General features: G+C 39.9%; 1 protein-coding gene across 1 annotated transcript in view; it reads right to left on the bottom strand.

Moving 5' to 3' along the window:
• Window positions 1-2,090: 2,090 nt before the first annotated feature.
• Window positions 2,091-21,488, bottom strand: part of wu:fb13g09 (ATP-binding cassette sub-family C member 5) — a 30,523-nt gene continuing 11,125 nt past the window's right edge. The window contains exons 8-29 of the mRNA XM_065958836.1: window positions 21,239-21,387; window positions 20,547-20,654; window positions 18,930-19,280; window positions 18,768-18,839; window positions 18,486-18,610; window positions 18,311-18,383; window positions 17,814-18,017; window positions 17,517-17,642; window positions 17,080-17,191; window positions 16,774-16,958; window positions 16,233-16,379; window positions 13,120-13,249; window positions 12,570-12,723; window positions 8,936-9,064; window positions 8,562-8,748; window positions 7,854-7,943; window positions 7,298-7,490; window positions 7,061-7,220; window positions 5,954-6,032; window positions 5,742-5,855; window positions 4,969-5,133; window positions 2,091-3,336 (exon numbers count right to left, since the gene is read on the bottom strand). Coding sequence (XP_065814908.1) covers window positions 3,244-3,336; window positions 4,969-5,133; window positions 5,742-5,855; window positions 5,954-6,032; window positions 7,061-7,220; window positions 7,298-7,490; window positions 7,854-7,943; window positions 8,562-8,748; window positions 8,936-9,064; window positions 12,570-12,723; window positions 13,120-13,249; window positions 16,233-16,379; window positions 16,774-16,958; window positions 17,080-17,191; window positions 17,517-17,642; window positions 17,814-18,017; window positions 18,311-18,383; window positions 18,486-18,610; window positions 18,768-18,839; window positions 18,930-19,280; window positions 20,547-20,654; window positions 21,239-21,387 — 3,146 coding nt within the window. The 3' untranslated portion in view covers window positions 2,091-3,243. The remainder of the gene's footprint in view (window positions 3,337-4,968; window positions 5,134-5,741; window positions 5,856-5,953; window positions 6,033-7,060; window positions 7,221-7,297; window positions 7,491-7,853; window positions 7,944-8,561; window positions 8,749-8,935; window positions 9,065-12,569; window positions 12,724-13,119; window positions 13,250-16,232; window positions 16,380-16,773; window positions 16,959-17,079; window positions 17,192-17,516; window positions 17,643-17,813; window positions 18,018-18,310; window positions 18,384-18,485; window positions 18,611-18,767; window positions 18,840-18,929; window positions 19,281-20,546; window positions 20,655-21,238; window positions 21,388-21,488) is intronic.

Genomic DNA, 21,488 nt, shown 5'->3' on the forward strand with positions numbered 1-21,488 from the left:
AATTAATTAATTCATATTTAAATACATAAATACAACATTTTAGGGGTTTTCATTTCATATTATAGGCTTAAAGGGTAAAATTGTGTAATTCTGAAAAATGTATCCTGTCTTAAGAAAGGCTCAGTTAAGAACCACTTCTCCCCAGAATCTGAGGGGCCCTTGATGTTTACTGAGAGCTGGTCAGGTGCTGGTTTGTGCAAATTTACGAGATACATTTGGGATAGTATAAATAAAAACAAACAAACAAAAAAACATCTGACATGATGCAGGTAAAGAGGTGTTTTTTTCTGTTCTGTAGCTCATGTTTTTAAAAGTTCCCATGTGTCAGAATTTTATTTTCAGAGCTTTTGTTTTCATTTTTAATAATTATATTCCCATTCCCTGTTTTCTTGAGCTGCTGTAATGCACAAATTTTCTCCACGGGGATCAATAAAGTTTATCTTTATCTATTTTTTATGAAGTTTGATGCTTGTTCCTAAACCATATTTTAAAATGCTCTGTAGGTAAAGATGTACTAAATAGAGGGCAAGAAACTGAGGCTTGAGTAGGGCCCAGGGGCAATTTTTCCTGGACAAAAAGAGAAGAATAAGTAAAGAATGGATATTCATAACAACAATAGCTGCAGTTAAAAATACACAGAACACCAATAACACAAAAACACAAAAAAGAACAAAAAGATAATGTCCATTCATTCGCCATCAATCCTAACTGACATTTTACATCTATAAACCTATTTAAGCCTACCCCTATATTCTTAACTTAATTGTAATTAATGATACCAATATACAATAATTGTTCATATGTTAATATTTAAATACACACTTATATAATAAATATTCCCATTACAATATACCATCACATTCATATATCAGTATAACAAAACCCACAATGCAACATACAAAACTAAATGATAAAAGACAAACCTCTGTGATTCTCATAGACCTTCCTCATCCCTACCTCATGAAAAATGTTTTCTTTACATTTCCTTTTAAACTGGATTATACGACTACATTGCTTTACATGGCAATTCAGTTTGTTCCAAAGTTTCCCGCCACAAATTGAAATATAGAAAAGTTTTAGTGTTGTTCAGATATACTACGTGTCTTTAAATGGAAATGCCCCCTTAACTTGATTCAAGATTAAAGATTCAAACATTTTTATTGACTATATCACATAGTTACTGAAAATGATCTTTGGTTAGAGGCTTAATTAACATAAAAACAGGCACACCCATTAGACTCACATACCAAAAATTCCATAACCAGGTAAACGCACAGGTGCAAAGCACGTTAAAAAGTAGTGTTCAGCCTTGTTTAAAATGCGTATTGCAGTGGGAATAAAATGGTTTCTGTTAACTTTATTTTTAGCCAGTGGTACTCTGAAACGGCTGCCTGAGGGGAGCAGTAGAAACAAGTGCTGAAGGGGATGTGAAGGGTCCTTGTGATGCAGACTGCTTTCCTCTCTGCTGCACGCATGTAAAGTTGTAACCCCCCCACTAAATCCAACCTTACGCATTCTTCTTATGGCTCTTTTTTTTATAAGTATACTGAGTAGTAATATCAATCTTATGGAGGTAAACTCTGGGGAGAAAAATACTGGCTTTGGGCTGCTTACTATTTGAAAATTCGAATTAGAAGTTATATAATAAGAGTATTGGTTTAGTGTCTAGTAGTCTGGACACAGTAGTTCTTCTAGCCTCAGTTATACATACACATTCACACAGATTGCAGAAAGGGAAATGTAGTGTGAATTTTGTGTAGTTCAGTCCCTCAAGTGAGCAAATGCAACATAATCCCCTCATTCCTGTGTAGCTCCAAGAATTCCAGCTATTTTCCCACGTTGTTAAGGAATTTGTGTTGTTTGCTAACAGCTGACCATTTTGGACACTGTGCACATAGTGGCTGCTCCCAGCAAATTAGCAGCTGCGCAATAGGTGAGCGAAGCAAATGGGGTACTTCGTGCCACACAAGGGTTTAAATGAGTGGTCTTCACATAAACAGTAATGTTGCCAAAGAGCTCCAAAGAGACGTTTCCATGTGGAATCAGTGCAATGTCTAAATATCAACAATGAAGCACTGGACATCAGCATATTTAGAAAACAGTTTTTATTGAAAAACCAGACCCTTTATGACAAATTAAACATTTAAAAAAGAACATTGCAATATTTAAATCTCAAGTGTCCAAAGGCAATCTTGAAAAAATATATTAATGCAATAAAAAGATATTGCAGGATTCATGATTGTTCAGCACGTACTTGATTATAAGGCAGAAGTTTACAATCCCCAGCTTTGTAGAAAAACACAACATTTGAAGACACATCCTGATGTTTCTCATTTTTATCTTTGTTGCACATTATGCATTTTGTTCCAAGGTTTGCAACCTTTACTGCAACCCCACCTTTTTTTTTTATTGTCACAAGGATTACATTGCCGGTAAAAAGATTACCATTAGCGTAAAATGTGCAGATTTTAAACTCCAGCATTTGGATTAAGAGGAAACATTAACTCACTCCAAAACACATACCTGCATGCAGTCTAAAAAGCATGCTTACATGGCTAACTCCATTAAATGTCCTGAAAGGTATATAGCTCTAGGCACATATTGCATCGGCAATCATTTCCTGAAATTACTGCATTAAAACATTTAACTAGGTGCATGAAAAATCAGAACAGTAAAACCTTTTAAGCATGTTATCGACAGTACATCCTACAGAAGGAATGGTTAGTAGGTGATCATTTAAAATAATCTGCATTGGGTAATAAAAACTCACTTCTCATTTGTAAGCTATTAATAATTTCCTGCACCATGAATATCTTAGATATGGAAATAAAATAGCGTAAACTAACTCAGAGGCCCACTGAGTAACTGACCTCCACAGTAAGAGGAAGCATCACATCCTTCCATGTGTCCACATGAAATATAAAGTGCTATTGTCAGAGTCATTGCTCTGTTTCACCTGCAGCTAACTGCTTTGTCTCCAGGTGATAACTTCTGTGACAGAGCGGCAAAGAGCAGGAGGCTGGTATGTTTCTGTTTGCATAGTATGGTTTTATGTGTTGTTAAGAAATGTGGTCCCTTGTTCTTTGGTTTGGAAATAAACAGATATTGTTAAACAGAGCAGCCTCTGTATTGCTCAACACTTTCACACCATGGCAGGATTTATTTTCACGTTTTTTTTTTTTGTGTCTCCTGGATATTTTGTGTTTGTCATCGCTCATATCCAGAGTTCTTCTCCAGTGTCTATTATCTGCTTTGGTTTTCTGAGGCTTCGATCATGGCTCTGAATCTTGACTTTTCATCTGCTAGCAACGCAGCGGGACTGTCAAACTCCAAAATCTATGAGAACAAAAAGGACAGAACAGTGATCAGTACCAGCATCTTTAATCAGAACCTGCTCATTCAGTGGATAAGAGAATGTTTTATTATTTCCTCTATGAATGTTAAAACCTCACTTATTTCCCCACTGGCAGCTCATGAAAAGAATTTCAATATCTGGAAATAACCTCCCTAATACAGTCTTGTTATGCTTTGGCGGACGACACAAGTTTCTGTAACCAATACTAATTGATCCTTAAGGGTACTTTACACTCAGCGGTCGGTATTCAAAGCACGTTAGGTTTCAAATTATAAGACTCGTTTTGTAATTTCAGGTACATTTGGATGTCTTACAGAAATAAAATTGAGCTTTTGCCTGATGCCATCTTGGTGCTTTAAAACATTGCTACATCTCTACCCTGAGAACTTCTCAATCACAAGACAGCAGCACCCTTAAGCACACCCTGCTCTTCCTTTTGTTTGAATCTTATTGGGACAATCATTTACAAATTGCAGACCATGCAAGATTGAAATCTTAAGCAAAAATTTTACTTCGGAAATGATCAAATAAAAAGTAAGGTATTTAAAAAAAATGTATTTGGTATAATTATTATATTATAAGGTTTGGACAGCTAAAGAGATAAGAGATATAAGGAGAAGAGAGCAGGGGAGGACATGCAGCAAAGGACCAAGGTCAGATTTAAACACACGGTCGCTGTGACGAGAACTATAGCCTCTGTACATGGGGTGCGCAACATAACTGCTGGGCTATCCAGTGCCCTAAAAAGTATGGTCTTCTTTATGCACCTCCATTAAATCCTGTAGGTTTTTCTTTTAATTTGTTTTTTTCTTCTTTTCTTTATATTTTGTATGGTGTCCCATGGTTAAATGTTTTTGTTGTTTCTTTCTTTCTTTCTTTTATTCCTTATGTACCTGTACTGGAATAATCATCTGTCAAAGTGTTGTATGAAAGTTTTTGACACGTTTCAATTCTCAAAACACATTATGAATACGCTGTTGAAGAGGAAAAGTAAGATAGAATCTCAAATGCATAGACATTACTGTGCTGTCTCAGCCAGATAATGTTTTTGAACATTTGCTGCGTTGCATTATTTCAAACTGGGATGCAGTAGTAATCCAAATTCTGAAAATGAGTATCTGTGAACGGCAGATTCCAAGTTGACTCATAAACTACAGACCCAATGGCTGCAGGCTGAGGAAGACACATGCGAGGGTAAGGCTATAAGCAAAAGTGGCTTACTGACAGCAAAGTAAAGTGCTGCAAAATGTCTAAATATGGTGTGTACACATCTTCATTGTTTTTAGGATCAGTTTTTCTTAAAATTATCTAAATGATGGGATATAAATGGCTTGTCTGCAGCAATGTACATCCTTGCTTCCAGTCCAGCATTCTGGCTGGTTTCTCACCGACGTCTCCTATGGCTAATACACTTACTATTGACCTCAAAAAACTCCACTTAAAAAATTCAGAACTTTAAGTCAAATGTTCACTGCCATATCCAATCCATCATCTCAAAGCGACCAATTCCCACAGTAAAATGGATGTTGTGTTTGAAATGTTTTAACAAGTTAATCAGTTTCAACCACTGAATCATGCCATCACACAGTCAGTCGTGTAGTCTTTATACACACCTGGCCGTTGTCCAGGACCATGACCCTGCTGCAGTTCATCACCGTGTTGAGACGATGGGCAATGATGAGGGTGGTGCAGCGGCCAAAGGCGGAGCTAATGGTCTCCTGAATGAGACGGTCGGTCTCAGTGTCGATGGCTGCTGTTGCCTCGTCCAAAATCAGAATCTAAAAAGAAGAATTAGAAATGTCAATCAAAACATGGAAGCGGTTGTGTGACAGTGTCAGTATTACATCGTAGCAACAGTAGGTTCGTCTGCCAAGGTGTTTTTGCCTCTGGTAAAAAAAACAAAAAACAACCTTGTACTGCTATGAAGGCCATTGAGGACATTCATGTCACTGCAGATGTATTTGTTGTCTGAATGCTGTAAATCAAACCGTTTTAAGACTTGCTCGTAAAGACCAAACCTCTTTTGTGTAAGATTTCCTTTTCCAGTTGACAGGACATTATATTATCCCAAAAACTAAATTGCATTGGTCAGTTCTTGCTGAATCAAATCTGAAATTAAAAGAAATATATCTAAAACTAAATCAGAAAAAACACCATATCCTCTGTGTTGTTCTTGTTGTAACAGTCTTGGATGCCTTTCAGATGCACTCCACTAGGTGGCAGTGTTATCCCATGCAGAGACACATGTACACTGATGGCGATAAGGAGAGGTTCTATTTCCCTTAAATGAAACTGACAAGATTCATACTTCAGCTGCTGTCATCACTCGTATGCCTTACTATCCTCCACATGTAAATGTGAACTAGTCGTGTTACACAATCAGCACCTTGCTGTTTCTCAGCAGGGCTCTGGCCACACAGAGAAGCTGTCGTTCTCCCACTGAGAAGTTCTCCCCGTTCTCTGTCACCTCTGATTGGAGTGAATGAGGAAGCTGGCTGACCTGATGGGGGAATGAGGACACATAAAAGAGGTCATATTCTCTTCTTAGAAATGCATTATTGAAATAATCCAACAGTGTTCAACCATCTTGTCACTCACCATCTCTTTAATATGTGTCTCCTCAAGAGCGTCCCATATCTGGGAATCAGAGTAGTGATCCCACGGGTCTAAATTACTCCTATTGGGAAGAAAACACAACTGTTAAATATCTGTTAACTAGACTAAATGTTGAGACTGTTTATCATTAATATTGGAGGTTAAGTATTGTGCCAGTGCTTGTCTTCCATATCTCTGCTGACCACGGTCAATTCTCGCCTGAGGGGATCAGCATCAATAAAGCAACTGACTTCTTGCTTCAAAAACAAAGTAGTGCTGCTGTTTTTATTTTCAAATCAATCTTGCGTGTCTAATTCAGTATATCTTTTATTGGTTTTCTTTCTGCCTTGCAGCTTCTTTATTAGATTTCCCTCTAGTGCTGCTCTGTGTTTTCATTCATGCTGTGCCGGCACATATGAAAAAGTAGCTAGTAAAGCTTAATGTCCTTTTAAATTTTTTTGGGACAATTTGTCGATATATATAAACAGGATCACAGACACAGATGTAGAACATCAGCTGCTCAGTTTTAATGCAAAAATGATAATCCACTGAAGCTTTGAGCAGACAAGTTGACTGAAGGCTCATGACTGTTTCCTGCTGCAAGAAGCAACTACACAGGAAGAAATAGTTATTGAAATGAAACACTGGTGAAAGATGCTACATTGTTGCAGCACTAAGCAATCACAGCTTGACAGCGGTGCAAAAGATCACAGTTGATACGTGATCCGTTCAAATCGCGCCCCACTGTTCGGACCACATGTGATCCTCGGATCAATGAAAATGGTTATCATCATTATGTAAATGACATGTTCTCCTGCTGAATCCCTCTGCAGAGCAAAGCTGAAGCTGGAAACGTATCCAAACCAACTCTGTTACTGAGCACTTTTTTCAGTCCAAAAAGGGGAAGATGTAGTCTCTTAAGGCATGCCTTGGTTGATTGTTTTGTCTGACTCGCACAACATGCTTTACAGGAGCAGCGAGTGACACACACACATCTCAAAAAAACGGTGTGTGTGTGTTACGTGTTACATTTTCAACATTGTCAAAGATCATACTCGGAAAAAAAAAAAAATTTTAAAGACAAAAAAAATGAACGATCTGTTGTATTACCTGACTGTTCCGATAAAGAGCACCGGTTCCTGAGGAATGATGGCTAGCTTGCTCCGCAGGTCATCCAGTCCAATCTGTGCAATATTGATTCCATCAATGGTTATAGAGCCTCCTGTCGGCTCCACCAGTCTGAACAGAGCTACACCCAGGGAGGACTTTCCTGCAAGCAGAGAAGATAGCGCATAAGGGAATGTGATATTCCTGCATTTTACGGAAAAGAAAAGGTCAGTTACTAACCTGATCCTGTGCGGCCCACAATGCCGATGGTCTCTTCAGGCAGAATGGTAAAGGACAGATTCTTAAGCACAAGCGGCAGATCATCACGATAACGCATGTCCACATCCTGGAAGGTGAGCTGTCCCTGCTGAGGCCAAGAGGGGGCAGGAGCAGCTGCCTCAGGACTCTGTCGAGGTGCTTCTCTCTCCAGAGTCTGCGATAAGAGAAGGTGATGGTATCAGATATTAATCTTTTAATCTCTGTAGAGGTGTAAGCCCCCTAACTGATTTGAAGTGATTTTCACTCTGTGAGCTTTTCTTTGCTCTTGAGACTGAACAGAAAGTTAAGTCCATGAACCCATCTATGCAGGTTGACGGCTGTTGTGTGAAACGAGTCCTGTCATGTGCTCTGGAGTATGTGAAGACGGCACACTGGTGCTCCCTGCTGTGTTAATCACACATATTCAATCTCACGAACACAACAAAAACACACATGAACGGAAATCCCTGTCCCTGTCTATGTGACCAAGAACAATATGTCTGCTTTCAACATAGTCCACATATATCGATGAACTGACCTTTATATAATGATTGATCCTCTCCACTGATGTAAACCGAGCTTCAGTCTCTGTGAGGAGACGCACCGTGAACTGAAACAAGCCGGTCAGCTGGAGGTGAAAGACAAGCAGAGAGTGTTAGAAGGTAGCACAATTTCCTGCCAACAATGAGCGTTTAAAAACTCAAATAAAACATCTGAATGTTTTAAATAAAGAAACCAATGATCCCTTTTAGCCAGGGTGTGGAAATACTCTTGCATGCATGCATGGACCGTTAAAGCATCCTCTTTCAAAAGAGAGGATGGTATGACTGAGAAAGAATAAGGCTGATGCTTGGTGATTTAAATAAAAAAGTATCGCAGCTAAAATTTGAGTGAAGGAGAGTCTGAAAATGAAGTGACCTGAAATGTGGCCCTACACAAGTAAATTCTCACAAAACAACATTATCCACCATAACATACTGTTCATACTGGACCAAGTAAAGCTTTAACAGCAAAACTTTAATTGTAGATAATGCAGACATATTTCCTTGATATAAACAATGTTTATAACTTTACTTTTCACATATTGTACATACTGTAAATGTAAAGTTAACGCTTAAACTACCAAAGGGCGGTTCCACAGTAGCTGTTAAATCTGAATCCATATTTCCTAGCTCCCTTTTAAAGCGTCTAAGGCTGCCGGTGTGTCTCAACACACGCTGTGTTACTAAAGGTGTTGTTTACAAACCTGCACTGCATAGGAAATGGCCAGGCCTGCGTAAGCTGGAGGTATCTGATTGTGCATGAAGACAATAAGAAGTGCTACAGCAGTGATAAGCGAGATGCTTATGAGGTCCAGGCGGACAGCCATCCAGCGCATGGAACAGCTGAAGAGGTAGTTTGAGGCCTGGTTTGTGTCGAGTAATTCCTGATATCTGAGAGAAGAGAGAGAAAAAAAACCTGTTTAAGCAAGAGATTAAATAAGAAGACACACAGGGGAAATGTTCCAGGACGAGGTTTGGTATATTTACCAACGTTGGAGTAAACTGATAATACAACATGAGATAGGATGTTATTAAAGTTTAATCATTTCAATCTCCTCACAGACACCACAATGCTCACCTTTGGAGGAAGTCTTGCCCCCTTCCGTAGGCGTGGATTGTGGAGAGTCCCTGCAGACTGCTGGTGATGTGAGAGGTGAATGGTGATTGGCTGATGTTCTCCAAGCGCTTCAGTTCACGTATCAAAACCCTGGATAGAGAGAGAGATGAGGTTGTACATTTAAAGCTCCCATTGAGAGTTTGTAACTGGTTATGAACTGGTTATGAAACAGACTGGCATTAACAGTGATGCCTCTTTATAACCAACAAAAGCAGAAAGGACCTTCAGCAAAAAGACTGATTATTTCTAGACTGTCATTTTTAATGCCTGTCACCGCTGTCATTGTGTAGATATCAGACAACATCATTAACAGCACGAGGGGAAAAAAAGCCCTTTTTTTTTTTTTTTTTTTCAAAAGCAAATATTCACAATGAGTGAAACATTTGAATGCTAAAGAAAGAAGGATAAAACATTACTTTTACATGTACAGGACTAAATCAGCTAATAGACAAGAGGTCCCACTTTTTCAAAGGGGGGGGGGGGGGCGCCAAAATCAACACAAACCAAAAGTTTCTCACAGCAGCTTTAACTTTCTTAGTTAACAGTATTTAAAAGTATTACATTCATAATATTTTATCAATGCTATTATCATTTGCAAATGCGTTTTTTCTAATATTTAAAACTCATAAGTAATGTTTGGTCCAGATATTTTCAGAACAATTTCATATAATTTTAAAGAGTGATTTAAAGTGGCTTGGTCTTAAAACATTATTTTTTAATTTTTTCGTTTTTATACTTGCTTCAAAAATGCATTACAGCTACGTTTTTTAATTATTTACCAATAATGGTTGAGAAAATCATACTTAGGCATTTAACTCCACTCATGTGCCTCGTTTGAATTAAAGAGGCAGGAAAATCAGTACAAACACATTCCAGTATGTGAGGTGCAAATCATCAAATACATTGCATTAAATCTGGAACATTATAAGACTTTACTCTTACAATGAGCCAGACTAAGTACAAAGGAGACATAATTTTATAATCTTGTATGACATGATGCATAAGAAACCTTTGAGAAGGAATCTTGCTTTAAGTTGGATGTTGACATTTAAAACCAGCAATAAGCACAGACAGGTAACTCGTCCCTAACAGAACACCAGTCCTGTCCCTCTTTCTGATTCACGTTGTGCAGTATTATGAGCATCCTCCCACAAACAACCACACAACTGTCTGCCAGAGAGACACCAGACTCCCCAACCACGAGGCTGTGTGTGTGAGAGAGAGCTTTATTGACAAACGTTGGAGTATCTTTCTACTTTTAGACACCAGGCTGGAATAGATGGTGCCTGTGAATTACATGAGTCCCATGAATCATTTGGTTTTCTCATAAAAAAAACCCAGAAGAGAGCGAGAGAGAGACGGAGAGAACATGACACTTCCTCGCTGCAGGGCTGTGATCCAGACAAACATGTTTATGCCCTTGGCGTTTCATTTCAGACTTTAATAAAGGCGGCTTTAGAAGCCGGTATTTTCAATGGGAGATGCAGTTTGATGTAACTTACATATTCTGGGATGTCATGACTTTGAAAGCTACAGTTTTTTCATCTTTAAAAAAAAGATGCTGTCAAGGGTGATCACTCCAGATGAGGGCCATCTCTTCCCTTTGGTATTTTGAAGTGCCTGTAATACTTCAACATGAATTCCCCTTGAATGGCATGCAAATCAAGATTCTCTTACAAGATAAATGAAAATATTTCGTAATTAAATGGATCCCTCCAGAGACAAACGTGGTTTAGATGTGATTAAAGGCATAAAGAATTGAAGTTTATGTAGGAACATGAATGAAGTGATGCAAACTCGCAGACAGGGAGGGGAATTTATGTGTGATATGTGAGCAGAGAGGCTGCTCTGCTGTGAACCTTAATAACTCCTTTATTCCACTGAAAGCTTCTCCAGCTGTCAGATATGTTGTCAAATCACAATTTTACATGCGTCATTTTAGATTGGGCTCGGATGTAAAGCCACAAATATCATGTTCTGTTTCTTATTATTCTATAATTTATTTGTACTTTCTGATCAACACCATCAGGAAAAAAACAACAACACACAGATTAAAAAATTGAAGAAATAACAAGATACCGGGTTATTTCCCGAGACACCGATGAGCTGTTGTTTCCCTCCAGTGGATTCACTTCTGTTGCGCAATTTTTTGAAAACTGTGAATAATGACTCAAGCAGCATCATCCAATCAAACTGGCTGTTCCTCAAACAATAACCAGAAGACCTGGAGGTGATAAAAAACTGATAACCTGATAAAACAGAATAAGTTTGCTTCACCTGATTCAATGTTATTATAGGTTGTGGTGCCACCGATGTTAAAGTGTAATAAAGCTAATATTCTACTTTCTTACACAAAGCCAATCAAATTCAGGACATAAAGAGATCGTTTTCCCCGTAAGACTTTCTGGGTTGAACATTTAAACAAATGCCTCTTCCTACTGTTTAGAATGGTTGATCATGGTACTAAAATAAGACAGAATCATCAAAACAAAAACTATTTCATTTTTTCATTTTTAAATTGTTTGATAACAACAAACAACGCGGAAACAAAATGTGAATTCACAACCTGGGACACCAACATTAGCAGGTCGCAGAATCAATATGAATGTACAAAGACATGACGACGGCTGAGCTTAGCTACGACACCATAGTAGGGAAAAAAGCAGTCTGAAAAGGGCTAATGTCAACAGAATGATTCCCCAATCTTGCAGCTTTTCAGGGGTTTATAGCCTGTTACAGGTTTGTTTTTCATCAGCACCCCAATGTGTGTAAACTCTGTAGATTACCTGCCTAAACTTAAACAGAATACTGTGAAAGAAAACTGGATTCAGCAATTATCTCAAATGTTTTAATGATTCTTTGTTTGCGTCTTGTATGTAGGAATACTTCCTTACTTTATACTTTACTCTTCAAATGTTGGTATATTACGTTGCAAGACTCCAAAATCCAATAAAAAAGGTGATGCGCTGCCTTTATTACAAGCTCATGGCTCCATTGTTTGCATTCACCAGGAAGGGTTTATTATACCGTCGTTGATATATGAGTCTTGCTAAAATCCGTCTGCAAAAAATCTTCAGTCAGTTCATTATCAAACTATAAAAAAGTAAGCTCTTCTCTTTTATCCAGACAATCTGTTAGTGGCGTTCAGTGAAGAAGTTTGTTTTTTGTCCATCATTGTACAACAATATCATAACATTTTATTACTTTAATCCACTGGCGTTGTTTAAGTTACATCGTGCCATTTCCAGGCAATTTTCCACAGCAAGACACTTTTTTTTTTCTCAAGCTTAATGTTTTCTTCACTGTTTGCAGTTGTCAGGATGCCAGCAACTCCAAATAAATGCAAATAACACTCTGTGTCTCAAGGCAATTGTTTGCAGACGTATCATCCCTGTTAAATATACACATCTGTGTGTATCCATTAGTTTATTTTGCAGTGTATCTGTCCCCTCAACACAAAGAATGTAGTTGGAAGTTATTAGTTTATTAAAGTGACTTATGTTCCTGTCCTGTTTGCTTTTTTATCATTCGTTTGGGAGGTGATGTGTAATGTGCAAACAGTCAGTTCGAATGTGAAGGAGTGAAGAGGTCTGACCTTGCGACACGGTTGACGATGCAGAGGAAGGCTCCCAGAGGAATGATGGAGATGAGGAACCAGGGGAAGACGATGCCTAACATCCCCAAGCAAAACAGCACCAGGGTCAGGTTCTGCAGCAGCATTTCAGCTTGCATGGTGAGACGCACGTCAACTTTGGAGAGGAAAAATATTACACATCAGACACACTGTGTGGGGTTGGATGAATCAGTCACTGTGAAGAAAACTTTCTCCTTGTGCCCTGTTAAGTGTTTTTTTTTTTCTCCCAAAAGAGAGAAAGAGCCAACATGGAGTCTCCAAAAATAGTATTGAATGAAACAAAAAGCAACCATCCAGAAAAAAAATAAACAGAAGCCCACGAATCAACCTGACAAGCAAAGACACCAGTGAAGTGGATAACACACAAAGCCACTCCCTCCGGAAAAAAACCAAACTTCATTTGAAAACACTCTGCTTCGTGGCACTACACCTTGTCAAACACGATGACTTCACTGACTGAGCGCGCTCTCTTTGGGGGAAAGAATCCCAGTCAACACAAATCAAGCCTCACCCTCGTCCATGTCCCTGGAGAAGCGGGTCAGGATGCGGCCCAGAGGTGTTGTATCAAAGAAGTGCATGGGGCTGAGCAGGATCCTGCGGAACAGCTTGTCGTGGAGCACGGAGGAAGCCTTCACGGTGCACTGTCAACACAAACAACAGCCGTGTTTGAACATGAGACCTGACACATGTAAACAAACAACTCGGAGAAAACATACGGAAAGAGTCAGGGCTTGGATAAACACACAGTTGGGAGGATTTTGTCTGTCAAAGTGCTCTGATGTAAGCGGAAAAGTACACAGTGGATAAATCCAGTGGTGCTAAAACGACACCCGCAGAGCTGAAAATACTACCTCGCATATGCTAAGCATGTGCACAGTTTTGGGTGGTTATCTTTTCTCCTGGCACAAGGCAAGCTGTCAAAACTTCATTTCGTAATGAGTTTCTGGAAGGCTGACATAAAGGTCATGACCTAATGAGCAAGCGACATCTCTTCAATTGGACATAAATTACATGTGGCAGCAGAGGACAAATTAATTCTATTAATGGAATATTCAACACTCTCAGAAAAGTCCTCACAGCCAGAGGTTAAAGAAAGATTAGCCATCTTTGAAAAATTAGAAATTTCAAGTGGCACACGTTAACGTGGGGACCTGAACTCTGCAATGCATTGTCAGGATGGGTTAGCTTGAAAAAATAAGAGGCGCCGAAGGGGCAGTGACACGAACGCATGCACACACACACACACACACACACACACACACACACTTATTCTCTTTGTTTCCCTTGTGCTCTCTCTCTCTCTTTCATCTCTCTCTCTCTCTCTCTCTCTCCCCCTCTCTCTCACACACACACACACACACACACACACACACATGCAGTGGTTGTGCTGTGAGACTTGGCCAGGGACAGATAAATGTATTTTGCCCACAGGCATTTGCAGCTATAGCACAGTAACCATCAGAGCATGAACAAATGACAATAAAGACATTAATGCAGGGTCACTGCTCAACTGCACACCAATAAAACATCAACTTTTCATATTTCTTATGAACACCATGACCATTTTAAAGAGGGGATATTAAGTTAACTAAATGTGGGCCAAAGTCTCAAATCAGTGTAGTGTCCAGAGCTCAGCCTGCAGGTTTCTCTTAACACCAGAGTTTTCTGACAGTTTTATCTTCCATGGGGATTTTGAGACATCACAAAGTCGCTGAATTTCTTATATGTTCATATGTTCGAGGAACAGCTGTACAAGGACACACCCACACACTCTGAGGGTTCTTAAAGGGACAGTACCTAAAATCGTCTGTGTCTGACAGAGGCTGAAATGAGGCTGTTCACGGACAACAGGGTGAGATAAATATATAAGAAAATAAATGTTTCCCTTTTTAAAACACAGTTACAAAGTACTTCACAAAATCTTGAGGATACTTGGACAAGCACAAATAGATACATACAGTTGCAGGAAAAAGTATGTGAACCATTTGGAATTTCCTAGTTTTGTGGATAAATTGGTCATAAAATGTGTTCTGATCTTCATCTAAGTCACAACAATCGACAAACACAGTCTGCTTAAACTAATACCACACAAACAATTATATGTTTTTATTGAACACAACATGTAAACATTCACATTCAGTGCAGGGTGGAAAAAGTATGTGAACCCTTGGATTTAATAACTGGTTGACCCTCCTTTGGCAGCAATAACCTCAACCAAACGTTTCCTCTAGTTGCAGATCAGACCTGCACATCGGTCAGGAGGCATTTTGGACCATTCCTCTTTACAAAACTTCTTCAGTTCAGCAATATTCTCGGGATGTCAGGTGTGAATCGCTCTCTTGAGGTCATGCCACAGCATCTCTATCGGGTTGAGGTCAGGACTCTGAATGGGCCACTCCAGAAGGCGTATTTTCTTCTGCTGTTGATTTACTTCGGTTGTTGTCCTGTTGCATCACCCATCTTCTGTTGAGCTTCAATTGGTGAACAGATGGCCTTACGTTTTCCTGCAAAATGTCTTGATAAACTTGGGAATTCATTTTTCCTGTTGATGATAGCAATCTGTCCAGGACCTGATGCAGCAAAGCAGCCCCAAACCCTGAGGCCCCCTCCACCATACTTCACAGTTGGGATGAGGTTTTGATGTTGGTGTGCTGTGCCTTTCTTTCTCCACACATAGTGTTGTGTGTTCCTTCCAAACAACTCAACTTTGGTTTCATCCGTCCACAGGATGTTTTGCCGGTAGTGCTGTGGAACATGCAGGTGCTCTTCTGCAAACATCAAGCGTGCAGCAATGTTTTTCTTGGACAGCAGTGGCTTTCTCTGTGGTGTCCTCACCATGAACTCCATTCTTGTTTAGTGTTTTACATATCGTAGATTCGTCAACAGAGATGTTAGCATGTGCCAGAGATTTGTGTAAGTCTTTAGCTGACACTCTAGGATTCTTCTTCACCTCATTGAGCATTCTGCGCTGTGCTCTTGCAGTCATCTTTACAGGACGGCCACTTCTAGGGAGAGTAGCAACAGTGCTAAACTTTCTCCATTTATAGACAATTTGTCTTGACTGATGAACATCGAGGCTTTTAGAGATACTTTCGTAACCCTTTCCAGCTTTATGTAAGTCAACAATTCTTAATCATATGTCTTCTGCGAGCTCTTTTGTGCGAGGCATGGTTCACATCACGCAATGCTTCTTGAGAGTAGCAAACTCAAAGCTGGAGTGTGTTTTTCATAGGGCAGGGCAGCTTTAACCAACACCTCCAATCTCGTCTCATTGATTGGACTCCAGGTTGGCTGACTCCTGACTCCAATTAGCTCTTGGAGAAGTCATTAGCCTAGGGGTTCACATACTTTTTCCACCCTGCACTATGAATGTTTACATGTTGTGTTCAATAAAAACATGAAAACATATAATTGTTTGTGGTACTACTTTAAGCAGACTGTGTTTGTCTATTGTTGAGACTTAGATGAAGATCAGAACATATTTTATGACCAATTTAATCAGAAAACTAGGAAATTCCAAAGCGTTCACTTACTTTTTTCTGCAACTGTACATTCATCAGTGATTGAGGGGATAGGGCAGGTGATAGAGAGTTGAGTCTTCTGAGGTAAGTGAGGGTGGCTTACCTTCACAAACACCAGGCCCCTCATTGTCTTCAGCAGTAAAGCAGCTCCCATTGATGCAATGTAAACAGCAGAATAATACTGAATGTGCGGGTTGAGTCTCATGCTGCTGCTCGCCATCGTTTCATTCACCAAGATTGATGATGTGTTCTGAGGGCAGATGGAGCAAACAAATTACAAAGACTGAAAGAAAAATGAAATCTTCACCCTGATGTAGAGGAACCTTGCCTCTAATAAAACTGAGAGAAGCACATGTTGTCATACAAAGAGCTCATGAAAGTCAGCCACCTCGATAATGTTTACTATTCCCCACACATTTTTCAGAAGCAGCCAGTGCCTGCTTTGCAGCACATCTGTTTCTTCACTGCTCGTGCTTGTTTTTAATTAACTTTACCGTGGTGCTGTTACTTTTTTAATCGTAGCACATTCAAATTAATGCTCAGTCGGCTCCAACAACTCACTGAAGAACAGCAGTTATATTTCTCCTTGGGGCAAACTTAAAAGAGCTGTCTATTTAGTCAAAGAGGGTCATCTCTTAACTCACCCCACTGCCCTGCTTGATCCAGTGACTCAGCCACCAGTTACTGAAGGCTATGCTGCCTGTGGTGGAGAGGAAGAGGAAGATGTTGATGATGAAGATGATTGGCCCTCCTGCTGCTTTGATGTAGGCACCGTACACAGACCAGGCGACTGCACCTGAGCCTTTCTCTTCAGCTTTCATCAGTTGATCTGAATAAAAGATGCGAGAAAGAAAGCAAACGGGAAGTTACTTTTGAGCTTTTCTCATGGAAATGAAAGTGTTTAGCATTCATTCTACATGTGGAGCACAAAAAGTGTCAGAGTCGCTCACTTCCTTTGTTGCTCTCCACCTTTGGTCCAACTTTGGAGACATACGCAGCATTGTCAGTCTTTTCTGCAACCACACTCTTCTGTTTGTTTTTTAAATTCTCTTTCACCAGATTCTAAGGTAGAGAAAGACAGAAATCTGAAGCGTGCCAACGCCACAACTCACAGCAGCAGCAGCAGCAGCAGCAGCAACAACAATAACACCCTGCAAGGCATTTAAACAGAGATATCTGTGACAGGGTCTTTAGCAGCCCACCAGTAAATCAATGCTCGAATAAATAATGAAAGGCCATGTATGCATTAACATTTCCTGGCTATTGGGCCTTCCTATCTGGGCTTATGAATTATTCAGCCTGTAAAGCTCACTGTTATTGTGTAGAGAGGGCAAAGATGCCTCTGTCAAAAGAGCTGGCTTGGAGCCTGGTTCGCCCCCGGCCTTACCTCCTGTTGCATGCTGTTGAACAGGGTGGCATAGTCACGCTCTTTGGCCATTAGCTGAGCATGGGTGCCGCTCTCGGAAATCTGCCCATCCTTCATCAGAATGACATGGTCAGACTCAGAAAGATACTGAAAAATACAAAGGAAAAGAGGAAAAAAAGGAGTTACAGACACTCTGCAGACATCAAGAGCTCTAAACTTCAAAATACTTTTGTAAAGTTGTAAAGTAAAGCTAATTTTGGGAACTTTGGGAAATTATTCAACATAAAAATGAAGTATCAGAAATTCATTGACCCTTACCTGCAGTTGATGGGTAACAAAGAGAATGGTTTTGCCTTTGGCGATACCCCTTATAGCTTTATGGAAGACATGGTGGCCCACACAAGCATCAACAGCACTGAGAGGGTCATCTAGGAGAAGTATGGGCCGTTTACTGTAGAGAGCACGAGCCAGGCTAACTCTCTGACGCTGCCCTCCACTGAGGTTGGCACCTCTCTCTCCAATCTAGAACGATAAAGTAATAATTTAGACGCACTGAACTACAAACATTCAAATACACAAACTTAAAATACTGGTAATTCAGACCATTTTCATCTTTTTCCTCTCTGTTTCTAATCTTTGCTGATGGCGTCCATTAGGACAAATCTCATTTGATTAACAGAGAATGACCCTGAAGTACGCCCCACAGAGCCATTGCATGCAGAGCACACACAATAACACATGCGAGCCCAGACACTACTACTTCACAGCAAAAGTTATTGTTTGCAACAAGACAAGAAAGTTATTTCTACAGGTACCTCAGTCATGTCTCCATATGGAAGTTCTGCCAGATCTGGGAGAAGACAGCAGGCCTCCAGCACAGCATGATAACTGGTGAGAAAATGAGAAAACTGGTGATTAATCCAGCTTCATGCAATTTTTTCTTAATTGCTTGTGTTCCTCGTGAAATCATTTTGCAGCAGTTGATCTTACTTGTCTTGGTTGAACTCATTTCCAAAAAGGATGTTCTCCTTTAGTGAGTGATTAAGGATCCAGGCTTGTTGTGAGACATAAGCAAAGCCACCACTGGCTGCTACATTTCCTTCTAATAGAGTCATCTGCAGAATAAAAAGAGGAGGTTGGAAACGGGAATACTTCTTTTTGAATCACAGGTTGTTTCTTTTCTTTGTTTGAGAATAAAAGGGTTAAACAAAAAAAAACTGAAGCTACCCTTGTTGCTATTATTCTTGTCTGTGCTGCATTGTTAAAACTCACCTGTCCCAGTAGAGCTGACAGAAGAGAGCTTTTTCCACTACCCACACCTCCACAGATGCCAACCAGTGAACCCTAAAAAGAAACCAGTGGTATTGTGATTCATAGTACATAAATCAGGCAACATCTCTTCGCGCCATTTAATGCATGAGTTTTTGTTGTTACCGTCTTAACGCGCAGGTCAATGCGGTGCAAGGTCTTATGCAATGGAGGTCGCATGCTTTGAGTGGAGGAGATGGTGCTTTGTGGGCTCTCCTGCTCCATATTTGTGAGGAGACTTTGCGCGGTAGGACTTTCCTTGTTTCCTTTGCCGTCGTCAGTGGAGATGTAAAGTCTAAGTTTCTCCCTGCGCAGCACGCGCTTCATCCCTCTTCCCTTCTTGGGGGGCTGGGTGGGTTTTGCAGATGGAGGTCGAGCCTTTTCCCAAGCTAGCGTGGCGTCCTGAAATTCCACTGCATTGCCGGGATCATCCATTTTGACCAATACCACCTCTCTGTCATCCATCATAAAGAGCCTCTGTGGAGACAGAAGAAATAACTGACTTTGTGCAACATTTACATTTCACCACATTGTGATGATCAAATTGACCAGATTTCTTAAAATTTGAATTCCCTTTAAAACTGCCAGCTTGTTTTTTTTCTTGTGTGCATGTCTAACAAAAATGTTTTCACTCTTGCACTCAGCACTGTTGAAGTTGTGCTTTGACATGAGATACTGGGATATGCCGTGGTTATGATACAGGGCAGACTCATAATTTTATGATGTGCTAAATAAGAAAAGAAACACAGAGTACAGTGAGCCTTTTGGTGCATCCTTGGCAGATGCGATTGCTTACTTAACCCGAGATGGCTCTGTGAAACCATCTCTCACTAACATGTGACTTCTACCATGTTTGTGAAATACAGTACGTTGATAATGTCAACATGTGGTTTGGGCAGGTCAGTAACAATGGGAGCACATTTTCCGACGAGTAAAACCTGCTTGACTGTTGGCTTATTGGAATTACAATCTCTCAGTCTACTTTAGTCTGTTCCTGACCTCTTTACGTGCGAGCAGCAGGAAGAATAAGCAGTCTGCATCATTTGACCCTTCACTTCCCCTTCACCACTCATTTCAACTGCTCCCCTCAGGCAGCCGTTTATGTGTACCATTAGCAAAAATTAAAACCTACAGAAAGTATTGCCTTAAAAAAAAAAGTGTTTTTACCTATTTAAGGTTGTTTTATGAATTAATGTGAGTCTTAGTGTGAATGTTTTTATGTTACTGAGTCTCAACCAAAGGTAATTCTCTGTCACTATGTGATAGACAATATAGTTTTTTGATCTTAAATCTTGAAACTTCACAATGTGTACTGTATGTAAATGATGATGGGTACACATATACACACAGACAACTTATAAAGACATTTAGACCGACAGTTGGGAACCCACTTTATACTCCAACAATGTTCGACTTTGTCACAAAACAGTACTTATCCATCTTATAGAATGTAAAGCTCATTACAGTATACTCTTTCTCTGGCTAGGGTTTGGTTGTATGATGTCCTAAAGTAGCATGGTCTGACTGGACTGGCAGCAATATTATGAAGAGTGTTGATTTACATTCATTACCTTTGATTTAGATTTGTGGGATGTAATGTTAATCTAAAGAAATAGCTACAAGTACTGCAAGCAGATTATAGTGTTTGTTAAGTTCCATGACACTCTTATGGATCAAATCCGGACACTGCAATTTAGATGGTTCTGTGAGGGTGCGGTTGAAAGATTTCTCAATGTTTCTCACCTGAAATCGTTTGACTGCGACAGCACCCTCAGAGAGCGACCTCACAGCCAGGGGTGTGACTTTCAGGGCAAACGTCATGGAGTTGAAAACTGCAACCACGGTGAAAGCCTGAGGTAAGATGTGCAGAGATGGAGTTAGTTATTTAAATGTCCTCTTACCTGTGGCTACAACTAACATCAACATAAATACATATTTATAACAGTAAGAGACTTATCACATTAAACTGAAAACAGTGGCCAATTGAGATATTATCTATGAACCTAATGTAAAGAAATTACCAAATATTGGGTGCCATTGGGTGCATTTTGAAAACTGGTATTGTGACAACTCTATCTTGGACTGTAAGTACTTTTAAGATTATAAAAGAGGCACTAGGACTCTAAGGAACCAGTGGCTCTTACACCGCAGTAACTTTTCCTTTTTTCTCTTCTCCTAATGACTTATGATATTCAAGAATTTCACCCTCATTGTGATAACTCATATGACTTTTTTTCTGGATTATTTATTTTGGTGTCATTGAGAATACAAAAAGATGGAGCATGCATTGAACAGATAAAAAATAGGAGATTTACTACTTATAGAACTTCAATAGAGTTCAAGAAAAGCGATCTGACATGTGTTTGAAGTGAATACAGATGACTCCGAAATGGCAAGATTGAACATGGTAAGTACAGGCTCACATATTTAAATACCTCAGCTGCAGTAAGGTCATAACCCAAAGCCATATGCAGGGTGAAAGTGCACGCGCTTGCTATCACCACGATGATGGGAGCCACGCCCACTGTGAGGCTCTGGACGACGCCAGCTCTCTCCAATATCCCCCTCTCCTCTGATCTCACCTCTGTGGACGAGATAATAGAGAGAGAGATGGGCAGATGACTAAAAAGGCAAAGGCGTGCTGACAGTGAGAGAAACTCAAGTCTGAGTACTACCAGAGGGTCC

This window comes from Labrus bergylta, chromosome 9 (assembly GCF_963930695.1).
Source record: "Labrus bergylta chromosome 9, fLabBer1.1, whole genome shotgun sequence".
NCBI classification, from domain to species: Eukaryota; Metazoa; Chordata; class Actinopteri; order Labriformes; family Labridae; genus Labrus; species Labrus bergylta.